The sequence below is a fragment of the Magallana gigas genome, chromosome 3, assembly GCF_963853765.1.
Source record: "Magallana gigas chromosome 3, xbMagGiga1.1, whole genome shotgun sequence".
NCBI lineage: Eukaryota > Metazoa > Mollusca > Bivalvia > Ostreida > Ostreidae > Magallana > Magallana gigas.
In genome coordinates, this window is record NC_088855.1 from 53,064,078 (window position 1) to 53,090,330 (window position 26,253).

Consider the following 26,253-nt stretch of genomic DNA (forward strand, 5'->3'; position numbering starts at 1 on the left):
TGACAATGGTTTTCGAGGGGTGTCAATTTCAACAGTTACCCTCCCAAACAGGCACTATTTATTTTATTATACTGAATGTATTATTTTTAAAGAAAATTTTACTGCTTTTATATAGAAAAGAAGTGAATTCTACGGCGAACCGTACGCGCATAATTTACACGCATGTAACAATTCGTTGTGTTACCCGTTGCCAAGTGTGTTGCTAACGTTGAGGGTAATAGAACGGATTACCAACTGCGTCTAAACCAATCAGATTTCAGTATTTAACATGAAAGTATAATAAACCATTTTGTTCATTACACTCAAGTCTTTTTTTTCTCATGAAATTCAAATCATTTTGCGCGTCCTGTTTTAATTAAGCATTGAATCATTATTTTTTGAAAGATATAGTCTCATAACTGCAGCGGTGTGTGCATACAAATTGAATAACGCGCGCTTTTTTATTTTTTGCTTTCTTAATCCACGAACTATTAGCGTAGATTCCTACATATATTTAAACGAGAGGTATTAATATCCGCGTAAAATAGCGAGAAGCGCATCTCACGAATCTTAAAATCTCGCTTTTATTTTTGAACTTATGTGACCGTTATTGTTCGACATTTTCCTCATGGAAATTATGTGTTTCAAGATGACAATGCCCCCGTTCATAGATCGCGATTACTCAATGCCTATATGGAAGAAAATAATGTAAACACTACAACATGGCCAGCCCAGTCTCCAGATATTAATATCATTGAGAATATTTGTTTAAAACTTAAAAGACACCTGCAGTGTACAAGAAACACCATCGCGGAAGTGACACGTTTCTGGCAAAACCTATCGGTAGATTATATTCGCCAGCTGTATGACACCATTCCAACCCGTCTACAAGAAGTAATTAAAATGAAGGGCAATCTCACAAAATATTAAGGTAAGACAACGAATATTAAAATCAGGAGAGAAGTTTTATTGAGTAGTTAATGTAAACAAATCGCCGCCATTTTGACGTCACCGACGAATACTTTTGTCCAATGACTGTACATTAAACTATGATAAAAATTCGGCATTCACGATTTTGTGTTCTCGCAATTTGATGGAAAACTGCTGAATCGCGGAATTAAGTACTCGCGTAAAATAAGGAATCAACATTATAATATAGAATTTTTATATTATTTTTATATTTGACTATATATTCATAGCATTCATTTATGTTAAAGGTCCTATTTCTTATATCTAGTGCAAGGTCAAAAGTTACCTAACTTATACGTCAGTAGTGGAATATTCTTGATCCGTGTTTACAAATTGTGTATTCTAGATAGTCAGCATTAAAAAGATGGTCAACATGTTACTTAATTTTTGATTACATTTAAGTATTGGGACCAAGCACTAGGATTATTAATTGATTCATCAAATATTTCATGTACGTGATCACTGTTTGAATAAAGATAAAAATGTTGAATTTCGATAAAGTTTATTATTATAAGCCAATGCTGATATTGGTGTTATGAAGTAAGAATTTGGAAATTTGGCAAAGGAGTAAACTTTTAATTAAGATTATGAAACAGTGATCACAGGATGACCACATGCGGTCAAGTCACATGGGTACTAAGAAAGTTAACAAGTTGTGGAAACGTCATGGAAACCGGTTCTGGGGTATAAAATGGCCATGCGAGCCCTGACAACCTCAGTTGCGGTTTCTCATTAATAAAATTGTAACGACATACAACTTGTTTTCTTTTAAGGTACGTATGTGTAGTTCAAATCATCTTAGCTTTAGAAATAGCATTTATAAGTAAACGCAACTAAGATGTTATAACTTGGAATTTAAAATGTTATTAATTAATTATTTATTTTCAGGATATTTTGTTAAATTGATTTAATTATTGTTACTTATTAATTTGTTTTATTCTGTTGTTAGGAGTTGCGGTTTCTCATTAATAAAATTGTAACGACATACAACTTGTTTTCTTTTAAGGCCAGACAATAGAGGCTGAAATCAAGTACTAAGGTCCATTGCCCTCACAAACCAAGCTTCCCCTCAACTAAAGTCAAAATACAATACAACAATCTGGTGGAGAATCCTTAATCTTCGGAAATGGATCTTAGGAATGGCAAATCTATAAACAATTTCCAGGGAATGTTTCCCGTTAGACCGACGTCGGCTCCAACTACCGCCATCGGGGCAACACCAACGGCGCCACCATCCATCAGGATGCAAAGCCTGCAGAGGGCGAGGAGAATTTTGAGCGACCTGGCTACTCCCTCCTCGGATAGGCAGTCTCCTGATGTGCCGGCACGGCCATCCTTAAGACCAGCTACAAGTAATATTACTTCTGTAACTTCATCTGCAACGCCTCATTCAACTCATTCGGTTAACGTAACTGCATCTTTACCACCCTATTCACTATCATCCACTCATACGCCGCCACAGGAGATTCGGCACGCGCCGAATGTTATAAAATTGTCTCCATACCACCAGGCTGAACCCGCTAGTCAATGGTGGTCTCTTTTCATGGCCATGGTGGCATATTTTAATATGTCGGAATCGGCAGCTTTGTCTGCTTTTCCTTTTTATTTAACGGATATCCCTAAGCAGTGGTACTTTCAGCTTAATGATACGATAAAAACTTCTTTAGAAACATTAAAAAATTCTTTTTTGGAAAGATTTCAGAAACAAAAATCGTCCTTTGATTTAAATTTGTTAAATTTAAAACAATATAAAGAGGAAAAAGTAGACGACTACATGGCTCGTGTAACGCGTTTGACCACTGAGTATGATCTTCCCATGCACTTGCTTGTAGGGATCACTATTCAGGGGTTAAAATCCGAATTGAGACAAATCGTAATGCCTCAAAGTCCGGATACTTTAGAAAAAGTTCGAAAACTTGCTCTTGTGGCGGAGCAAACCATAAGTAGTACAGAAACTGCAAATGCTTCGTTTGCAGCTTCTATTCAGCAATTAGAAGACAGATTAATGTCAAGTTTATCTAACAAACTAGAAGCGACCGCGGCTGCAATTTCCAACACAAACAATTCAAATTTTCGTAACCAATCTTTTCAAAATCGTTTTAGCCAAAACACTCAAAGAAATTTTCGTTCGAATTTTTTGCAGCATCCAAATTCAAATTTTAATCAAAATTCTTCCAAAAACACATTTGTTAAATGCCAAGGTTGTGGTGGAAATTGCGCGAGCAGGCGAAATTGCCGAGCTCTAGGTAAATTATGTCTCAAGTGTGGCAAGCCAGATCATTTTGCTAGTGTCTGTCGATCATCGAGACGTGTTAACAGAACCCAATAGGGGTGCGCGCCTATCCCTGGGTACTCCAAGGATGGGCACAAAGGTCAGAAAGCGGTGGTTTTAGGATTAACTATGGCCCTACAATCGCGAAACACAATAGATGTACAAATTGGTATCAGAAAAACGAAAGCACTGGTTGACACGGGTTCTCAAATAACACTTGTCAGTCAATCATTTTTTCAAAAATCTGAGTATGCAAATTCAAAATTATCCCGCCCGGATTATGACGTGATAAAAGGGGTTAGTAACAATACTCTTCCTATTTTGGGTAAGTTATCTCTCCCGATTGAAATGAACCACAAAATTCTTTGGACTTCCGTTCATGTTGTTAGAGGTCTGAATCAATCTTTGATTATTGGCATGGATTTCATGGAAAAGCATAATGTTTCAATACATCTAGGTTCTAAAACTATTCAAATTGCAGAGGCAAACAACTCTTTACCAATTGTGGACAAGCATCATTTTGCTAGAACAGCTCAGAAAATAACCATCCCAGCAAATCATGAAATGTTAGTTCCCGTCAAAATCTCCAGACTAAAATGTAAACAAACTGTTTATTTGGAACCCACTGAAAATATAAATCATATGAACCTATTAGCAGCAAAAACAATCACGCGTATTCAAAATCAACGCGGTGTTTTAAAAATCTGCAATCCGACCGAAGAGGAAATCATGCTTAACAACAACGCTATTGTTGCCTCAGTTGAATGTGTAAACACACATGACATTATTCCTTTTTATTCCCCAGAATGTGTTCAAACTAATGCAATAGAAACACAATTAAACTCAAAAAGTCAGCAAAAAACTCCAATAACCTTTGACTTGAAAAACTCTGAATTAAATGATACTCAAAAGTCGGAACTGCAAAATTTCTTAAGAGATTACAGGGATATCTTTTCAGTGGATTTATCAGAAATGGGGAAATCGATTGGGAGATTTTCACACAAAATAGAGACATACGACGCTCCCCCCATTCGAATGCCTTTTTATCGTCAACCCCCTCATTTACAAAAAGAAATAGATAGACAAGTTCAAGAGCTATTAGAAAATGACATTGTTGAAGAATCAAATAGTGAATATCATTCACCTGTTGTTTTAGTAAAGAAAAAGGATGGAAAATATAGATTCTGTGTAGACTATCGCAAATTAAATAAAATTACAAAACCTTTGTCATTTCCCCTACCCAGACTTGAGTGTGTCTTTGACACTATTGCAGAGGCAGAATCTCAAATATTTTCTACTTTTGATCTGCATTCTGGGTATTGGCAATTACAAATGGATCCGGAAACCAGACATAAAGCAGCGTTCATTACTCAAAATGGAGTTTATGAATGGAAAAGATTAGGTATGGGATTAAAAAACAGCTGTGTTTCATTTCAAATGGCAATGTCACAAATTTTAAGGGGTTTACATTGGAAAAACATGTTGGTTTATGTGGACGACATTTGTGTCTTTTCAAAAGATTTCAATTCTCATTTACAACATCTTAAAGATCTTTTTGGTCGTTTGAGAAATGCAGGTTTAACCTTAAACCCTAAGAAATGTCACTTTGCGGCCAAAGAAGTTAAATTCCTTGGGCATCTTATTTCTAAACAAGGTATTCAAGTTGACCCCAACAAAACAAAAATTATTGATACTTTTCCGATCCCTCAAAAGATAAAAGATATTAGATCATTTTTGGGAATGTGCAATTATTACAGGCGTTTCATTAAAAGTTTTTCAACATTGGTTGAACCCTTAAACAAATTGTTGCGAAAAGACGAAGATTTCATTTGGAACGAAGATTGTCAAATTGCTTTTGAAACTTTAAAAAGAAAATTAACATCTGCCCCAATTCTTGCGTATCCAAATATGAACAAACCTTTCATTTTAACAACTGATGCTTCCAATTCAGCCATTGGTTATATTCTTTCACAAAAAGATAAGGGAAACAGAGAACATGTCATTGCCTATGGTGGTCGATCATTATCTAAACCTGAAAGAAATTGGTCCGCATCTGATGTTGAATGTCTAGCTGTCATTGAAGGTATAAGAGAATACAAGACATACCTTTCAAATAATGAATTCTTGGTCTTCACAGACCACAAACCATTACAATATTTAATGTCACAAAAATCCACAACTGGCAGATTAGCCAGGTGGTCCCTTGAGCTACAAGGGTACAATTTTAAGATAATTCACAAGGAGGGAAAAAGCAATGTAGTAGCAGATGCTCTCAGTAGAAGAACGTATGAAAATCAAGATGAAAATGTTACCCATTCTCATAGTATTGAAGTTTTTGAACATGGTGCAACTGTAGAAGTTGAGTTCCACTATGAAAGTAGTGTGCAGGTCACTACTGTGGAACCTGACAATATTGAACCAAACTTGTCTTTAGTACATGAAAACATGGGATCTCTTCAGAAAGAATGCCCTGATTTCAGAGACATATATTTGTATTTAGAGTCAGAAACTCTTCCCGATGTTAGCAAAGAACGCAAAAAGGTCATTGCACAATCAGAGTCATACAGTCTTTGCAATGGTGTGCTTTATCACTGGTTCCAGAGACGAACCAAAAAGGTCAAGGATGATGATAGGTGGATTAAACAATTAGCTTTACCCAAAAAACTTCGTTTAGACGCACTCACAGCTTATCACGACAATAAAGCTGGAGGGGCTCATTTTGGGGTAGAAAAGGTCATGGCAGCTCTTAAACGAAAATATCATTGGCCAAGAATGCATCAAGAAATTTATGATTACATACAATCATGTGAAAGGTGTCAAAGAATCAAAAAGCACAAACATAATGGTCCTCCGCCTCTGACATCTATGCCTATAGATGGTCCATTTGAACGATGGCACATTGATTTTTTGAAACTAAGTAAAACAACTGAGGGTTATCAATACTTGCTTCTGGTTGTAGATTCATTTACAAGATGGATTGAAGCTTTCCCTCTTAAAAATCAAGAAAGCAAAGAGGTTGCAAAAATTTTGTTTGAACAAATTTTTTCAAGATATGGAGCACCACTAAAACTAGTGTCTGATCTAGGGAAACAATTTACATCAAACTTAATATTGTCCCTGTGTGAAATCTTTAATGTAAAAAAACATTTCACTTCAGCTTATCATCCTCAATCAAACAGTTTTTGCGAGAGAAACAATCGAACAATCTTACAAGCGATTCGAGCTTACACTGACAAAGAACAAAACAATTGGCCGAAATTAATTCCTGGAATTCTAATGGCACTAAGAAATTCACCTTGTACTCAATCAACAGACCATTCTCCCTTCTATATGGCTTTTGGTCGTGAAATGAACTTGCCTTTTGATTTGAGTGTAACACCCAAAGACTCGCTGCAAGCAGATGCTAAGGAGCATATCCGCGATATACTCGAAAATTTAAAAATTACGCATGAGATAGCTAATCAAAATATAGCGGAGAAACAAGCGAAATCAAAAGAAAGATATGATGAACGGGCAAAAGAACCTTCCTTCAGATTAAATCAAATGGTTCTATTACAGCAATTTAAAACTCCAGTGGGTAAATCACCAAAGCTCATCGACAAATATGATGGTCCATATTACATATCTGAATTGGGACCAAATTTTACATACAAACTTCGAAGATGTTCAAATCACAAAGAACTGAAATCTTATGTAAACGCGAGCAGATTAAAAGATTACGTGCCAGGTGATGACATCAGAGATCAGCAACCTGAACAGGACATAGGCAGATTATTTAATGAAAATAATGACAATAATCAAAATGTCGTTGAAAATGCAAGGGAAAATTTAAATCCCCCTATAGATAACAATGTTGACAAAATCCAAGATAACACGTATTATCCTGTTGACAAAGTATTAAAGCTCAGAAATCGTACTGGTAAAAGGGAATTCTTTGTAAAATGGGAAGATGGTAGCAAATCTTGGGAACCAGAGGAAAATTTAAGCCAGGAACTTGTACGAGAATACTTCGTTAAACACACTAAACAAGGGAAGAAACGGAAATTTCCAACAACGCTTAAAAAACCATAAATACATGTACATCCAATAAAACATGTGGTGCTATGGGATATCTTTTCAAATAACGTTATTTTTTTATTTGGACGTTTTAATAATAAAAATCGTGGTGCATTATGTGCCTGATCAACACATTTTGACAAAACACCACTAATTTTTTTTTATCTTTGGTCTATTTGTAGAAATTCAATGGCCCACAAAATTATTGTTGATGATGATGTTCTGGGGCGTATTTTCCTCCCGTGTGTCAGTATTGGGAATGGTAATACAAGGGTCTCATCCTCTGACAATACCAGGATCAGTTCATCGGCTTAACTATGGTACAATTTTTAAAAGTGAGAAAAATTTTGTACTAACTAACGAGTATTGGAGACAGACTTATGAAATAGTTCTTCCGAAACTACCCCCACGACCTAATTTAAAATATGATTGTATTACATTACCATCTAAAGCTTGCTCAAGTTTTACAAGATTTTTGCATCAAATAGAAGATTTAGATGCTAGAACAATGCTTGAATTTAAAGACACATACAAGTTTTTAGATGAAAATGTACCATTTATTCGAATTTCAAATAGAAAAAAGAAATCTCTCTTACCATTTGTTGGTGACTTATCAAAATCTTTGTTTGGGACTGCAACAATGGATGATGTAAATATTCTAAAACAACATGTAAACTCTTTGATAAAAAGCAACATTAAAGTCGCTAAATTCATCAAGATGCAATCACATCAATTTTCTTCATTTATGTCGGCTGCAGACAATCGATTTGACAATATCCAGGAGAGTGTAAAAGAAAACTATTTGGTCATAACAAATTTATCACAAATCATAACGGAACAAATTCAAAATTTTCAAAGTGGTCTTCTTCAACTTTCCGAACTTTATAATTCTCATATGGAAACTGCACACACATTGGTAAAACAATACTCGGCTTTCAAACAATCCATTGGTAACTTAATTGATGGTAAACTATCACCTGCACTTATATCCACACCGGTCATCACAAATACCATCCAAGAAGTTTCAAAAATTCTAACAGAAGAATATTCAAATTTTTACTTAACGATTAAAGATCCAGAATATTATTATAAACATGGTCAATTTGTATTTGGACGACATTTCGGAGCAATATATGTAACACTTAAATTTCCACTTTCACATGAAAAACTACCACTGAATCTCTATCAAGTTATATCCATGCCAGTACCTGTCAATGAAACGTCCAATCATGCTACGCAACTGCTTGATTTACCGGACTACCTAGCCATTACATCACACCAACAGTACTATTTACTCTTGGACAAGACTGACTTAGCAACTTGTCACAAGCACCAGCTATATCTTTGCAATTTCAATAAAGCCCTCATGCCGGTCACTCAGAAATCCTGTATTATGAGTTTATTTGCTAATGATAAACAGTCTGTAAATGAAATGTGTAATTTCCGATTTCAACATGATTTACTTAGACCTACGGCTATTGAATTATCAGCAGGGTCTACTTTAGTTTACAACAGTTATCACCTCATTGTAGATTGCCCAAACAATCAAACAATTTTACATGGATGTTCTATGTGTATAATTCAACTACCTTGCAGATGTTCCATAACTACAAAATACTGGTATCTTCCACCCAGGTTAGTCAAGTGTCAAACAGAATCTAAAGTTCAGATATTCCATCCAGTTAATTTAGCATTATTGCAACAGTTCTTTAATGACTCAAAATTACTGGCATTACAAGCTGACACTACGTTTGCTTCTTCTTTAAAAGTACAAATTCCTGGATTTGACATGTATAAGCATGATTTTCAAAAAAGGCTAGTCGCAGATTCAAAACTTCATTTTAACATGAAAAAAATGACTGATGCTACTAAAAGAAACGAAAAAATTTTCCAATCACTATCAGAACCAATTTTGACTGGAGATATTGAATTAAATACTATCTGGCCGACTACTAATGATGTATTGACTTATATTTCATTTATCATGACAATTTTGGTATCTCTGATTTCAGGATGGTTATTTTTCAAACAGAGAAAACTTTTATTACTTATTTCGCTTTTAAAACAATCCCCTTATGCCAAAGCTGTTGAAAATGAATATGTTTTTCTACAAACTACAACTGAAAACCCTAAACACATTCTAGACGTTATCAAGGATACTTTGAAATGGGATCATGTCTTATTTGCTCTCTCTATTTTTATTCTTGTCACATGTGCTCTAGTGCTTCTTAATATGAATAAGCGGTATCGGTGTGGAACAACAATTATTCTGGAGGTAACTTCAGGTACTAATTGTGCGATCATTCCGCTAATTTCTCTGTCGTTGTGTCCATCCTTGCTTGAGATAAATCCACCCTCTTCAATTTCAAACATGTACATAAAAGATTTCCCATCGAGAATACTGATAACTGATTGGACAGATTTCAAAGTTACAAACAAATTACAATATTCAACTATAGAAATTCCACCCTGTACTAAACTGTCATGGATAAATCGATATCGAGTAAAGAAAGTTATGAAACAACCTTACATGGCATATATCTTGCTGAAACACGGAAACATAACAATGCCTATTCCTTCAATCAGCATCCAAAAGCATCTTGAGTATTACAAATATTAAGACTTCTGTCTTCTAATGCTTGCTTAGCACTCTCATTGTCATGTTTGTTTCTTATGTTACTCGCATTTTCTTTTCATTTAAACTGATTGTCAAATATTCTACGGATGATTGCAGACCATACTATAATAATAAGTTATTTATATATGAAAATATATTAGTAGCCAACATAAAGATGTATTAATAAAACTACATAAGATATGTGTTGTTTATATATTGTATATTTACTAACTATGTTATTATTTTTTTATATTTTTCATGAATCACTCCGATGATGTTAAATGACGACTCGCCCAAGGTGCTACACCATATTGTACACAATCTAATCAAAACAAAAAGGAGTGCTTTAAGGACTATGTATACAATGACGCTATATTTACCTAAATAGGTAATGGTACTAACACTTGTGAACTGTGCAAATACAAGTGAAACAAAGTGAACTGTGTAACTCCTAAACAACACTGTGTATTTACAAACTGTGATCATGTGACTTTCCACATACCTAACAAACGGTGAACATTATGAACAGTGGTTGGATGTAAACTGTGTACTTACATAACATTTATAGTGAGATGTTGTAATTTTTATCATTGTTTCGAATGGTTTTTATACACTTATAAATGACAAATCATGTAAAATATGGTTGGCACTCAAACTGTTTTTAAATTTGGAGCACCAAATTTTTACGGGCGAGGAAGTAATTAATATAGAATTTTTATATTATTTTTATATTTGACTATATATTCATAGCATTCATTTATGTTAAAGGTCCTATTTCTTATATCTAGTGCAAGGTCAAAAGTTACCTAACTTATACGTCAGTAGTGGAATATTCTTGATCCGTGTTTACAAATTGTGTATTCTAGATAGTCAGCATTAAAAAGATGGTCAACATGTTACTTAATTTTTGATTACATTTAAGTATTGGGACCAAGCACTAGGATTATTAATTGATTCATCAAATATTTCATGTACGTGATCACTGTTTGAATAAAGATAAAAATGTTGAATTTCGATAAAGTTTATTATTATAAGCCAATGCTGATATTGGTGTTATGAAGTAAGAATTTGGAAATTTGGCAAAGGAGTAAACTTTTAATTAAGATTATGAAACAGTGATCACAGGATGACCACATGCGGTCAAGTCACATGGGTACTAAGAAAGTTAACAAGTTGTGGAAACGTCATGGAAACCGGTTCTGGGGTATAAAATGGCCATGCGAGCCCTGACAACCTCAGTTGCGGTTTCTCATTAATAAAATTGTAACGACATACAACTTGTTTTCTTTTAAGGTACGTATGTGTAGTTCAAATCATCTTAGCTTTAGAAATAGCATTTATAAGTAGACGCAACTAAGATGTTATAACTTGGAATTTAAAATGTTATTAATTAATTATTTATTTTCAGGATATTTTGTTAAATTGATTTAATTATTGTTACTTATTAATTTGTTTTATTCTGTTGTTAGGAGTTGCGGTTTCTCATTAATAAAATTGTAACGACATACAACTTGTTTTCTTTTAAGGCCAGACAATAGAGGCTGAAATCAAGTACTAAGGTCCATTGCCCTCACAAACCAAGCTTCCCCTCAACTAAAGTCAAAATACAATACAACAATTATACGGTCTGGATAATGATTTCCTTTCTTTAAAATAAGATTATTTTTTTTTGTTTGTGATGCAAATATGTTAATATCAATGCTCTATTTAAAAAAAAGGGTGAAGCAAACACATAAAATTAATAGCAAAATATTTCTGTAAAACTTCATCAAATCATAGCCAATTTGGAGCAATAAGCTAATATCGAGAAAAGCAGAAATGCATGTAGTTAATCAAAATTGTGTGCAAATAGAGTATAATAAGAGATTATGTAAAATAATGTGAAAACTAAATTTAGAAAAAGGTATAAAAACTATACGCGATAAAAATGACAGGTTATATATTTTACGCTTTTCAGACGACGTTTTGACGTAACGTCATGTTTGTGACGTTATTTCTCTGTTTTGTCAAAAATGTCATAAGCACCCTTTTCTCAAGGGCGCAATCATTTGTATATATTTAATACACAAACACATGTACAGACACATTACATTTACATGTTTACGTAATTATACTACATTGTACATGTATGTATTTTCTAAGCAGAACAGCATTTGGAAGTATATACCAGTTTATATGCTGTCCCTGAGTTGTGGGTACACTGTACATACTAACTACATTGTATATTTTGTATTTTCCCCATCCAGGGTCCGCTCATATATGTAGAGCGGAGCGGATCAGAAACCCTTGATATGGGACGATGCAAGTGGCGATGTCCTTTGAATAGTTTGGCTATGTTTATCAGAATAATCAAACCCTAAATAGTCAGTCTATACGAAAAAAATCTTAGTATATGAATAAAGGCTATTTAGACCTAATGGGGGAAAAGTTTAATGTTAAATGTTAAACGTTTTTCAAAGGTTAATTCTCGTGTCATTATAGAGCTTTTTTCGCTCTTTGAAAAATGCGGTATTTCAAACACAATTTTTAAGCTCGGATATATATAAGTACCATTTTAAGAAAACCCTGGACTTTGGTAGGACGTCACTTTTATTTCTTGCATCAAAACAAGTTAAAAATGACGCTGGTTTCGAGTGAAATATACTCAGTACATAGATTGCGTAGTCTTAGCATAAATGCTTACAAATCTTCTTTATTTCAAGGAGCCATTGCTGGGTTGCCAGCAATGAAATACAATGTAAACAGGCCTACAATATACGTATACGTCACATTGCTGTTTGACACAACTACCTAAAACCCAAGCTCTTGCGAAAAAGGTGCCATGTATATAATGCTTATCTATTTCTGAGTATCTCAGAAAAAGAGGATTGGAAATTTATAGAACCATTTTAACAAGAGCTTGGACTTTGGGTAGTTGTGTTAAACAGCAACGTGACGTATGTCTGTCTCTTTCATTGTCAGCCACAGCCATGGCTCTCTGAAATCAACAAGATTTGTCTTGCTTTTGAGCTAAGACTACGCAACCGGTGCATATTTCGCTTGAAACCGCGTCATTTTTAACTTGCTTTGACGCAAGAATTAGATATCAACGTGCTACTGAAAGTCCAAGGTCTTGTTAAAATGGTTCTAATTATCACGATATGATTTTATCAAAATAATAATTAAGATGGCTGCATAGGGTGGAATATTGATTTTCAAATTTGTAGCTTCGAAATAAAAGTCTGTGGCCACGAAATAAAAGTCATGACCACGAATTCTAAATATATTCCAATGAAATAACAATTGAAAGAATTTGTTGAATAATGAGTCTTAATTAATTCAAACTTCATAATTCCTTCGAATAAACATTTATCTCTAAGGGCAACACATTTTTGTAAAACAAAAATAAAACCTTTAATCTACATTTACCAGTTACAAAGAATTTAACAGTAGATAACAGCCAAATCACGATTCTAGATTTTGTAGGGTATGCATTTGTTGTGTTTCTTCTCGTCTACAAGAAAAAATAAAATTACAATTCAAAAAAAAGAAAAAAAGACAGAGTTACTTATAGTACTGTAACTATGGTGGCATAGATCTGGTATATGGTGGCATAGATCTGCCACCACTTGTCAGATAGTTATGTCGACTTGTCAGATGATTATGTCGACTTGTCAGATCTTTATGTTGACTTGTCAGAAAATAATCATATTGACTAGAAACTCAATATTTTGTTGTTAAAGCGTGTTAATGACACTAACTGCCATTAACTTGTCATCATAATATCTGACAAGTCGACATAAAGATCTGACAAGTTAACATAATTATTTGACAAGTCGACATAAAGATCTGACAAGTTAACATAATTATCTGACAGAAAAAATAATATGGCCACTAGTTTAAAGAAATTTATCATTCATATTATAAGCCGAAGTGTCAGATAATGATGTTGACTTGTCAGATGTTATGTCGTCTTGTCAAAAAATTATGTCGACTTGTCAAAATTTTTTATTATACTTTCATGTTAAATACTGAAATCTGATTGGTTTAGACGCAGTTGGTAATCCGTTCTATTACCCTCAGCGTTAGCAACACACTTGGCAACGGGTAACACAACGAATTGTTACATGCGCGTAAATTATGCGCGTACGGTTCGCCGTAGAATTCACATCTTTTCTATATAAAAGCAGTACAATTTTCTTTAAAAATAAGACATTCAGTATAATAAAGAAGCGGAGGTTGACAATGGTTTTCTCGGGGTGTCAATTTCAACAGTTACCCTCCCAAACAGGCACTATTTATATAATGTCGACTTGTCAGATAATTATGACTTGTCAAATAATTATTTCGACTTAAAAGATGCTAATGTCGACTTGTCAGATCCTTATGTCGACTTGTCAGAAAATATTATTTCAACTTGATGGCACAAATTGGGCGTGGACAGGTTATAGTGTTAAATTTTTAAACACATGGATAAGTGACAAGTCGACTTAAAGAACTGACAAGTCCACATAATTATCTGACAAGTCGGCATCAAGATCTGACAAGTCGACACAATTATCTGACAAGTGGTGACAGATCTATGCCACCATAAAGTACTAGCTGTCGGTTAAATGGTCACTTTTTAGGCCACGGAGAGCGTGCCTATAATCTGATAATGGGTATTCTATAATTTTTTTGTTGCCTCTTTAATTTCAGTCTTTTTGAAATTATATCATATGCATGTAGCGTTGTACAAAGCCAAACGTTACTATAACAACGTCAGGCAATAAATGACTTTATGTTAAGTACTCAACATTTCATGTACAGCTAGTATTATACTCAGTGCAGCAGTGTAAAATGACTTATTTTCCAATTCTTTCAAACATGCACGTAATTCAAATTAACATATAGTTTTAACTCTGGGTGCGGACATGCCGTGACACAGTCCACTGCTTTAGCGATTGGCTGAACCTGCATGTCACGCAAATCTTGCGCGGTTAGCTGGTTCGTATTGACAACGCCAGTGACCTACATTTTTCATGTTTATTTTCACCTGCCAATAGCCCCGGATGTTTCGACAAAGCTTTCTGGTGAACATTTTTCCGATACACCGATATGTCAATATATTCTTTTAATGCTTATAAGAGAGTCTGCCATTGGTTTTCTTCAGTGTAGGTGCGAGCGAGAAAGAAGGACAGGTAGGATTTTTTTTTTTACAATGTAAACCATTATGACGAAATACAGACCTCGGTTAAGTGGGGCAATTTATATGGGTCCGAATGACGATATTTGGTTTTTAAAAGAGGTGACATTTATATTTGTTTCACTTCGTACAGTAGATGACTATAAAATTTAGATAAATATTGTGTACTTTATGCAAATGGATGTGAGAAAAAAATCGATGAACAGTTATAGAATGCTAGAGCATGTAGTCTGTGTGTATTTTACTTACATTAGTATGGACGATCGAGTCTATTTTCATGTTATAGTGTAGTTGTTATGGGCGATGTGTGACCCTAATTACTTAATTAATTAACCTAAATATATATTCTAGTAAAAATAAAATTCATCTATAATTGAGTCAATGCAGGGGAGAGTATTGTTAATTCTGGAGGTAAAGGTTTTAATTGACTATACTTTTCTGTCAGGGGCTTGGTTGTCAGATAGTTGAGTTCTTTATCATTTGTTCCTAAAGACAGAATTGATCAGAATTGGTAATCTTATTTGTCTTTCTGTGTGTTACATTAAAAACATTCTCCGGAAACCCCAAGCTGTTCATTAAATTTGTGTTAAAAAAGTGATTTGAATTGCATACTTTTAATTTTAATGTAGACTGATGAATTATTAATTATTTTGGGCATTTTATATATGACCATGAATTTAAAATTTTTATTATTGTTGAAAGTACATATAATTGATTATCACAAACTACATCTACGTCGTATGTTTACCATTATAAAAAATATCTTGCATTTTCACATGTATCATGCAGCATGCAGTTAATTTGATAATGGAGTTTTTTCCAACATGTCTGATGAAAATTAGTTTATTTTTCCAATCCAAAGATAATTAGGGTATTTTTTCAAATAATAGAGAGGTTTAGCAAACCAACGTGTATGGGTACGTGTAAGTGTAGAAAGGAAAATTTGTGCATTACATCATCAGTTTGTGTAATGACAAATTTCTACACATATGTACCCGAATGAACATACGTGTAAATTGCAAAGTACCTGTAAGGTCGAACTTGTAGCCTCTGTTTCCTTGTTGGCTATTCATTTTAATAAATATGTTAACTATTCTTAAGCCTGACTATTTAATGCTAATACTGATATCTGAAAACATAAATTTTCATTTAAGTTTAATATGTTATTGGCGTTTTATTTCACGCATCTCTTCCTCTAAAACATACAATGGCTCCATTATCTTATTAATTTGCGATAAATAAAAATATGCATATATAACCAATGATGTATATTAAAATTAACACATGCAGAATTCCTAATTTTCGTTTATGACCAAAATTCTCAGCTTAGTAGGAGAGGATATCTATAATTACATAAAAACATTTACACGTACAGGTTAAAAATGCTAAACAAGAAAAGTAATTGAGCTGGTACGCGTAGTTCTAACTTGTAACCTACACGTACACATTGGTCTGATAAACCTCTCTAATTTTACATCTGCAAATATTTGAGTCTTCCTTATATGAACCTTTAGAATAGCGAAAACGTTCAATTCTGTGTTTACATTTTAATGACGTCACAATGATCATGATGATTACCGCATGCACTTATTATGATCTGATGTTTGCATATTATTGTAAAGATAAAAACTTGGTTATGTTAAAAATTCTGAACGCTGTGCATTTTCAAACATAAGTAATTAATAAACAGCAATGTTAATTAAAAAGTTCATTGTGATATGAACTTGGTTGGTAATCTACATGATCTAATCTTCTGAGAATACCAAAGGGCTTCACAGGATTTGATCATGTGACCAACCAAGTTCATATCCAGTTGAACTTTTTAACTTGCTGTTTACAGTATTTCTTTATTATTGTTATTATGTTTATGAAACACATAAGTTCATTAAAAATCTTAACATTATTATAATCTTAATAGGTTTGAGGAAACCAGGAATCCAAATACTATGTAGGCGTTTTTTTTGACGGGACACAAATTTGGCGGATTTGGGCCTATAAGGTATACCATTAATTTTGGCGGATAAAATTTTGATGAATTCCTTTCCTTTCAATAAAAACCTACTGTCAGGGTATTTTCAATAGCTGAGAAGTTAAGACATTTGCTTACGCAAAAATCCTAATTAAGGCATCAATACAATGCAGTATGTCGCAATTGACGTCTGATCCTGGCTAATTCACACGCTTCAATACTCTAACTCTGCATGAAAAAAGTATACCTTAGAAGAAGTGGTGATGAAGAAACCATTAAATTAATCAGACAGTTATCTGTACAGTACCTATAGAACTATTTTAACAAGAACTTGGACTATGGGTAGTTGTGTTAAACAGCAATGTGACGTAGGCCTGTTTATTTCATCGTTGGCCACTCGGCCATGGCTCATTGAATTCAACATGATTTGTCTGGCTTTCGAGGTAAGACTACGCAATCGGTGCATATTTCGCACAAAACCAGCGTCATTTTTAATTGTTTTGACCAAGAAATAGATATAGTCACGTCCTACCGAAAGTCCAAGCTCATGTTAAAATGATTCTAAGACGATAATGTCTCCTAAAACAACACACGCTAACACCCCTGTCACTGGGGTAATATGCACCTGAACAGGGAAAATTGATAATTATGGTGTATAAACAATTAACTTCATATCTGTAGTTATGTTTTAGATTAGTTTTGTATTGATGATGAGTAAATGTACATTTGTATCTGCGACACAGTATGGATGTAACAATTGTCCTTTTTTATCATAATCACAGACTTAAAAAAATGTATGAAAATAATTAAAAGCTGCAAAAACTACATGTTTGTCAACAAAATCTACATATTAGATAAGTTCTTAAATTTGGTGATTTTAATTTTGGTGAATTTTCAGAAAATGCCAAAATAGGCCATAATTATATTCCCGCCTAAAAAAAAACCCCAGCTGTACGATAGTATATATGCATATATATTTTGACATTTTCAGAAGCTTGTTAAAAGGCGGATTTGTTGATTCTCCACAATGCCGCATGGAGCAATCCGGTTTCCATTCGGGAAATGTCATGTGTGTCAGGACCAGGCAACAGGAGTGCATTATGGGGTGGCCACATGTGAGGGATGCAAGGTGAATACAAGAATGTGTGCAACCTTTGAAATATAAAAAAAGTATGAGAGATGTCGATAAATGTTCAATTTTTTATTGAAACAGATGGTATTTTAGTGAATTATGCTTTGAATATTCAAGAATGTGTACCGTTGAACTAAATAGATATAAGAAAGTATTTGGGATGTCAAATTGTTAATTAATATTTCAATATTCATTTAATATTACACGTAGATGATATATTTATCCTAGCTTATGTGTGATTTATGGTTTGAAAAACATTGATTTCATTCTTTTTCAAAATAATTTGACTTACCTGTGGTACGTATTACAGAATATTGATCATGTACATGTGGTTGTTATTTTGGTTGATATATGTCACAGTGGTAGGAATTTATTTATTAATACAGAAAGGGAAACAGACATTGCTTATTTTAAGAAATAAAATACACTTTTTGTTTTCATGTGTGTTGCAGGATAACCTTGGAGGTCAAAAAATGTTGTTTTGAATAAAACTGAGGCATCGACTTCAGAGGTTATCCTAAATTTGGCATCCATGAAAACTTGTGCTTTATTAGTCCCCTACCGGTTTTCCCCGGAGGGGACTATAGCTTTCCTCTGCGTCCGTCAATCCGTCTGTCTGTCTGTCCGTCCATCCTTCTATCTGTCTGTCTGTCCCACTTCAGTTTTCCACACTTTTTTTCTTTATGCGTTTGAGTAATCCGAATAATATGAAATTTGCTGAACAGCTTCAAAATGTCAAACTACAGATCAAGTTTACAATTTTGTAGCGTCTGGTTGACATATTTTCGAGAAAATTAATTTTTTATATTTCAATTTTTTAATGTTTGGATTCGCTATTGGGTTCGGTGTGTATTTAATAAACGAGGAAAGTATGTAGTCAGGAATAATATCGTGTATTACTTGGACCATTCCTTTTTTTTTTGTTTCAAACAAACAAATAAGTTCTGTAAAATAGTGTCAAGCATTGTGTTGTAAATTTAATCGACAGTGTTTTTTGTATTACAATCGGGTTGGTTATCGGGTTGGTCTGTTGATATCGGGGTACAGAAGACGGTAAGAAATGATATTCTGCATAACAGTGCATTAATTGTTTTCACAAATTTCTACAAACCGGTAGGGGACGTGTATTGCTTATGCAATACTCTCAGAATGCTTGTTTATTTCTGTTAAACTACTACGGTAAATAGATTTTATGAAACTTTGTCATGTTTGTTGTTGATAAATACATAAGTACATCAGAATATGCTTACCGGTATTTGCAGAAAGTTTTAACATGATGATTTAAATGGGAGTTATGCCCCTTTATTTTAAATTAAAAACAATATGTGTATACCTCATTGTAGCTTTGTTAAGTAATGTGGGCATTTTCTTAAGGATATTTGTCCTCATGACACAACAATGAATGGAAGAATAGTTTTCATAGGGTTTCAGCTACTAAGTGTGTGGCTTTCGTTTTATTTTATACTAATTCTTAGCTAGGGTTTTAAATGGCTTGAATAAAGAGATGATCCCTCTACCAGCCTCAATATTAATCTTACAAGACAAATAAGTGAAAAGATTTCATACATGATAATATGATAGATTTTATCCATGAAAGAACTGGATACACATTTGATTATACACTATAGAAAAGGATGAAAATGATTTTCATGCAGGATAAATGTTAAATCATGTTTAATAATCTTTTATAATTACAATTAATCTGATAAAAGCCTAATATGATGAATAAAATAATTACAGGAGGCCCTATTACATACATAAACATGAAAAATGACATGACACCTAAATTTTTAAAGAATGCAATATTATTATAGGTTGTTATGAAAACAAATTACATCTAAATAGTACTAAACAACTTAATATCTTACATACAAGCAGCACAAAATTATCGCATCAGTATTTATAGGTGTATTGATGGTCAATTAGCAGGTGGGAAAGATTTTGCAGGTGATAAGGCTTTGTAGGTAATAGTGTCACTGTGCGGATGTAACTTGTAAAATGTGAGTGTTTTGACAGGTATTTAATGAGGCAGTATTCTTTTATTTATTCAAAACAAAAGTGTGAATCTGTTTATGGTTGAAGAATTTGATCACTATTACATTTTTAACATAAAATGTATTTCTTTTTTACAGGGATTTTTCAAAAGAAGCACAATACGAGGAGAAAAGTATAAATGTTTCTTTGGGGGTCAGTGTGAAATAACACCCCAGAATAGAAATCGCTGCAAATCTTGCAGGTTCAGACTATGTCTAGAAAGTGGAATGTCCTTAGAAGGTAAAACATGTTCCTACATGGCTCATCATGTTCTTTTGTCAATACTATATGTTAATAATTTGTTGTTTATGTTTGAAAAGGATTTAATTGTGGTTTTTTATTAACCAAACAAATTTGTTTAATAAAGGTACATTGAATTAGTTTTAAAAAGCATTCTCTCAAATTCACAAACAAATGCCAAAATTCTTTATTATTTTGATATATTGTAATAACAAGGTGATGAGGATTATGCTGTTCATGCAGTTTTATTGAAATCTAAATTATGTATATATAATCTCTTTTTGAGTCTTTAACTTTTCGTAAAAGGTAATTGATTTGTAAGCACTTTATCTTCATAGTACATTATGTTACATCAGAACTTACTGTATAAAATAATATTTACATATTCCAGTGTCTTTGTCTGTGATAACACTATACAAATCGATTTTGTACTATACAGTCCAATAAATTGACAAATGACATATTGTTGGGGTGCAAGCGTCCGTCCCGGGCTTGCATACTTAATATTCTAATTCTAATCGTACAACTGCTGAAAATTATATGAATATAAGTAATAAGGAATCATTCTTTGAATATGATGAGGTGATAATTTCAGCCGGGGCGGGATCAAATCTATCATAAAGACCTTTGGGCTTTATTGGATTTGATCACACCGCGCCGAAATTATCACCTCATAATTATACTCAAGGAATGATTCCTTATTCCTTAATAAGTTACCAGTTAGAATATATATTCATGCAGTTTCTTTCTGTAACAAACATGTCTTTATAAGGTATTAATAGCAGCACAGACATTTGTGATAATGTGAAAAGATACATTTTGCCTATTGCAAAAATTCTAAGAAATGAATAACTATTTTCATTTTACATTCATTGAAAGGAAATTTAAATATTAGACTTGAAACATTTAGAAGTTTCAGAAAAATTCAATTTTAGGAAAATTTTGGCATATTTGCTGTAGCTATTGTAAGCTGTATAAAATATATTGCGTACATCACAATGTTGACCCTTATGAAAAAAGTATGAATATTTCCCCTTGACAATACATTAAAACTTAGTGCAATTAAACATCCAAAAAGTCATGGATTTTTGGTTTCAGCATAATTTGTTAAATGTGTATAATGTTGTTAAGAATTAACTCCATTCTTTAAACAATTCTATTTTGATGTATGTATATGTGTGGTAAAATACTTATATTTTTTGATGATCAGTTTCTTCTTTTAATCTTTTTATCAGCTGTAAAGATGGGGAGGATTCCAAAATTGGAAAAAGAACGTGCATTAGAGTTAGCAAGTCAGGAGGGAAGTCATGGAATTGAGAACTCCATTAGGGATGATACAGTCGATGGTCAGAAAAAAAGCATTAAAAAAGGTGTCAAACGGGAACATAAATCAACAAGTGGGTTCTCCGGCTTCCAGGGCCAGAAAAAACTGGGTCATGACGAAAGTGCCCGGATGTCAAGCTCATTTGACAGCACCGAAAACAAACCAGAAGGTTTAGAAATAGTCTTTGATGTTGATAAGAGCAGGATAATGCAGCCAAGACAGTCTATAAGTTCTGTCGACTCCTCCACAGATTCTCAGAGCCTGGAGTATTTGGGTAAAAGAGTCAGCTCGCCTGAAAGTAACAGTGATTTGGGTCCCAATCCGCACTGCCCAGTGTCCGTCATGGCACCGTATAATGACATTAATTCCTTTACTTCATCTCTGCTTTCTGAATCCAGTACAGTAACTGGTTCAAATAATGTACAAAAAATGGAGGATATGGAAACAAATCGTATGATAAAAACAGAATATGATTCTCAGTTTGAGAATTGCTTACACAGAAATCCCTCTGGCAGCTCAAGTCTTACTTCACCACCCATCTTAGACGGGTACCACGCCCAGAATGGTCCCCCAGCATCCATCCACAGTAACAAATTCTTTCATGTGAATTACCCATCTGATATCAACACTGGTTTTGTAAGGCAGGAAGAAATGAGAACACTTGATTATGAGACTGACTTAAATGAGAAGTTGTATCCAAAGCACCCGCAGGCTTGTAATGTATCTCCTTATGACTCCAACAGCACTGCATTGGCTTATGGGGCTTCAAGTGATTCACACTGTTGTATTTCCTCATCGAGTAGTGAATCCACAATATGGGATAAGGAAATTCTGGGGAAGCTACAAGTGAATGATAACAGCTTTAAAATGGAACTGAAAACCTCCGAGATCTATGCGCCTGTTCGTAATCACTATGCATATTTGGGTGATGTTGAACTGGGCGGGATGTTTAACCGCCTCCCTCTCTACATTCAAACCTTGCAGCAGTTGGATGTTTGTCAGAGGACAGGGCTTCTCCTGAAACTGCAGGAAGTACCAAATGACATGATCAACAAAATCTGTAAGATGCTTGCGATGGAGGACAGGTTTGCAGTCAGTAAGGAGGGAGTCAGCATGGGGAAGGACTCCACATTCCTCATTCAGGGAACCCTTCAAAGGCTCAAGTTTTCCATGGATACTCTTTGGAAGCCCATCTGGCTGATGAGACAATATGTCAGACAAGGATTATCAAGCGTGGTAAACATTTAAAAAAAACTCTTCAAATTGTTGAAAATATTGACACTGATTTAAATAAGTTTGGGAGTTTCATGTTTTGTCAGTCATGCAATATTAAGACAATTTGGTATCAGGGTAATTTTTTCAATGATGATAAGGGACTTGAAATCATTTAAAAATTATTTTTAATCACAAAATATTATGTTGTACAGTCTGAGGCACGTCGGGACAAGGACAGTGCAGTGTCTGACAGAATAAACAGTTTGTGGCTTATAACTTACCTAATAAACTTAAAATAGTGCCTGTTTGGGACGGTAACAGTTGAAATTGACACCCCTCAAAAACCATTGTCAACCTCCACTTTGCGTCGGTAGACAATGATTTTCTCTGGAACAATTTCAACTGTTACCCTCCCAAACAGGCACTATTCAAATAGTATTACATGTACTTCTACACATGCAGTTTGACATACTGTAAATTCCTTACATTACGCGAGTACTTAATTCCGCAATCTTGCTGATTTGAGTTAAAGGGACTTTACACGATTTGAGCTCAAAATTTAAAATTTAATTTTTCCAAGTTTAATGCTTAGAATGGTTAATTTGGGTACTTTTAATCCTTTTTCAAAATTTGAAAGTCAAATATTGAGTTATAAGCAAGATACAGAGTTTTAAAATCTTTGTTTTGTAAACAAAGCTCGAGCTTTGTTATGGTTAACATATGTGTTTTATTGGTATAAGTCTCAATCAAATGTTGCTTTTTTCTGTTTATCATATTATTTATGAACACGTTGATCAGTTACCTTTTTTGCCACGAGTCATTTAGTCAAAGAAATGGTAATTTCATACTTTACATTATTTGTAAACAAGTATAAGACTCCAGCTTTGTTTACATACCAATGACTTCTTACCTCTGTATCTCTCTTAAAACTTGACTTCTAATATTCAAATTTTGGTCAATCATTCAAAATGAGCAAGTAAACCATTTTATACATAAAATAAGAAAAAGAAAATTTTGATCAAAAATTATGTTAAAGCACCTTCAAATTGTGAGTATATAAAATCGCAAATTGTTTGAATTTCGGCCCTTCTTTTTTGTGGAAATCTGTCATTGTAAAGACAAAAGCACAGATGGGCATTTTGATGTGATGATTTTTCGAGTTACAATGTATGCCCTATACTAAATGTGTCCCCAGCCATACATTATGTCAAGCATTCTCATCAACAAGTTATGTCAGAGCATGGGGTATGGGAGCTAGCTCACTATTTCTGTCATTAAAAAAAACAAAAACATTTTTACAGTCTAAAAAGGAACTGCACTTTGAAATTACAAATATACATTGATAATAACAAATTCTGAAAATGCCCTGAATCTCTCCATGATCCGAAAAAAAAACCCACTAATGCCTATGTGCAGCTTTTCTTGTCTTAATATATTTAATTGGTTTTAATTATTAATGTTTAGCCTGGAACTATAATCTACACTGGAGCCACAGATGAGGAACTGAATTATGTTTGGCCAAGTCTCATGCAATCTGTACAGTTCTATAATGATGTGATATTAGGTGAGTAGTATCTCTAACCAATTATGTCAATTTTCGGGCATTATGTATACTTTTTAGCTCACCTTAACCAAGGGCTCATGTGGGCACTTGTTCACTGTCTTTTGTCGTCTTCGTAAACATTTTACAATTTTTATCTTCTTCTCCAGAATCGCTATAGCCCAATTTCAACCAAACTTGGTGCAAAATATCCTTTGGGGATAGGCTTTTAAGTTGTTTTTTTCAATCGAAGGGCCAGTTCCTCTTCAAAGGGGAAATAATCAGGAAAGAGTAGAAATAGGGTTGATTGTTTTAAAAATCTTCTCCAAAACCATTGGGCCAATATCAACTAAATTGGGACAAAGCATGGGTAGGAGATTTCAAGTTTTACGAAATGAAGAGACAGTTCCCCTTCAAAGTGGGAGATACAGTAAAACACGGTTATAGCGAACACGCTTATAATGAATTGACGCTTACAGCGAAGTGAACTTCATTCCCCAAGTCTCTAGTTCATGTTGTAAACTTGACGGATATAACGAATTACGCTTATAACGAAGTTAAATTGACCGTCCCTGGGACTTCGTTATAAGCGTGTTTTACTGTACTTAAGAAAGAGTAAATGTAACCGAGCAGAAAGGAGGCAGTTGGAGGTTTCAGTCAATTAAGGCATTGACCTATAAACAAAGAAATTAATAATACATTAGACATAAAATACAATTTTACATGTACCTTCATTATATCTTTAGTTCCATAAATCTTTGACAAAAAGCAACCGTTACTAAATTTGTTTGTAAGGTCAAATATTATGGTATTACGAAACATGTTTTTATCTTATAAGTGGATATTGTAGTAACTTTGCAATCGTCTGGAATTCAGGTATCTTTCAATGTATCTATATAGAAGAAATTCTTCTGAAACTAAAAAGCTAGTAGATGGGGATGGGGATGAGGAAAAAGAAAGAAGGCTCAAGATTTTTGTAAATATGGCTTGTAATAAAAATTTACAATTCATTTAATATTTTAATAAATTGGTAATGAATTTAAATTATTTGATGGAGATTTGATGTTTTTAGCTCACCTGAGCCAAAGGCTCAAGTGAGCTTTTCTGATCACAATTTGTCCGTTGTCTGTCGTTGTCGTTGTTGTCGTCGTCGTTGTTGTAAACTTTTCACATTTTCATCTTCTTCTCAAGAACCACTGGGCAGATTTTAACCAAATTTGGCACAAAGCACCACTAGGTAAAGGGGATTCAAGTTTGTTCAAATGAAGTGCCACGCCCTCTTTAAAGGGGAGATAATTGAGAATTATTGAAAATTTGTTGGTATTTTTCAAAAATCTTCTTCTCAAAAACTATTCGGCCTGAAAAGCTAAAACTTGTGTGGAGGAACCATCAGGTAGTGTAAATTCAAGTTTGTTCAAATCATGGTCCCCAGGGGTAGGGTGGGGCAACAATTGGGGGATCAAGTTTTACATTGGAATATATAGGGAAAATCTTTAAAAATCTTCTTCGCAAAAACTATCAGGCCAGAAAAGCTCAAATTAAAATGGAAGCATCCTCATGTAGTGTAGATTCAAGTTTGTTCAAATCATGGTCCCCGGGGGGTAGGGTGGGGCAACAATTGGGGGTTCAATTTTTACATAAGAATATATAAAGAAAATCTTTAAAAATCTTCTTCTCAAAATCTATAAGGCCAGGAAAGCTCAAATTAAAATGGAAGCATTCTCAGAAAGTGTAGATTCAAG

At 33.8% G+C, this 26,253-nt stretch overlaps 1 protein-coding gene across 4 annotated transcripts in view; it reads left to right on the forward strand.

The window, feature by feature from the left end:
• The first annotated feature begins 766 nt into the window (after positions 1-766).
• Positions 767-26,253, forward strand: part of LOC105331816 (uncharacterized) — a 40,329-nt gene continuing 14,842 nt past the window's right edge. The window contains exons 1-6 of one of the 4 annotated variants that reach the window (XM_066080318.1): positions 767-910; positions 16,976-17,056; positions 18,018-18,155; positions 20,291-20,432; positions 21,668-22,992; positions 24,436-24,535. In XM_066080318.1, the coding sequence (XP_065936390.1) occupies positions 18,054-18,155; positions 20,291-20,432; positions 21,668-22,992; positions 24,436-24,535 (1,669 nt within the window). In that variant the 5' untranslated portion in view covers positions 767-910; positions 16,976-17,056; positions 18,018-18,053. Of the gene's footprint in view, positions 911-14,829; positions 15,053-16,975; positions 17,057-18,017; positions 18,156-20,290; positions 20,433-21,667; positions 22,993-24,435; positions 24,536-26,253 lie in introns of those variants that run through there. The other 3 variants (XM_066080319.1, XM_020068731.3, XM_034480338.2) reach the window with 3 other exon arrangements.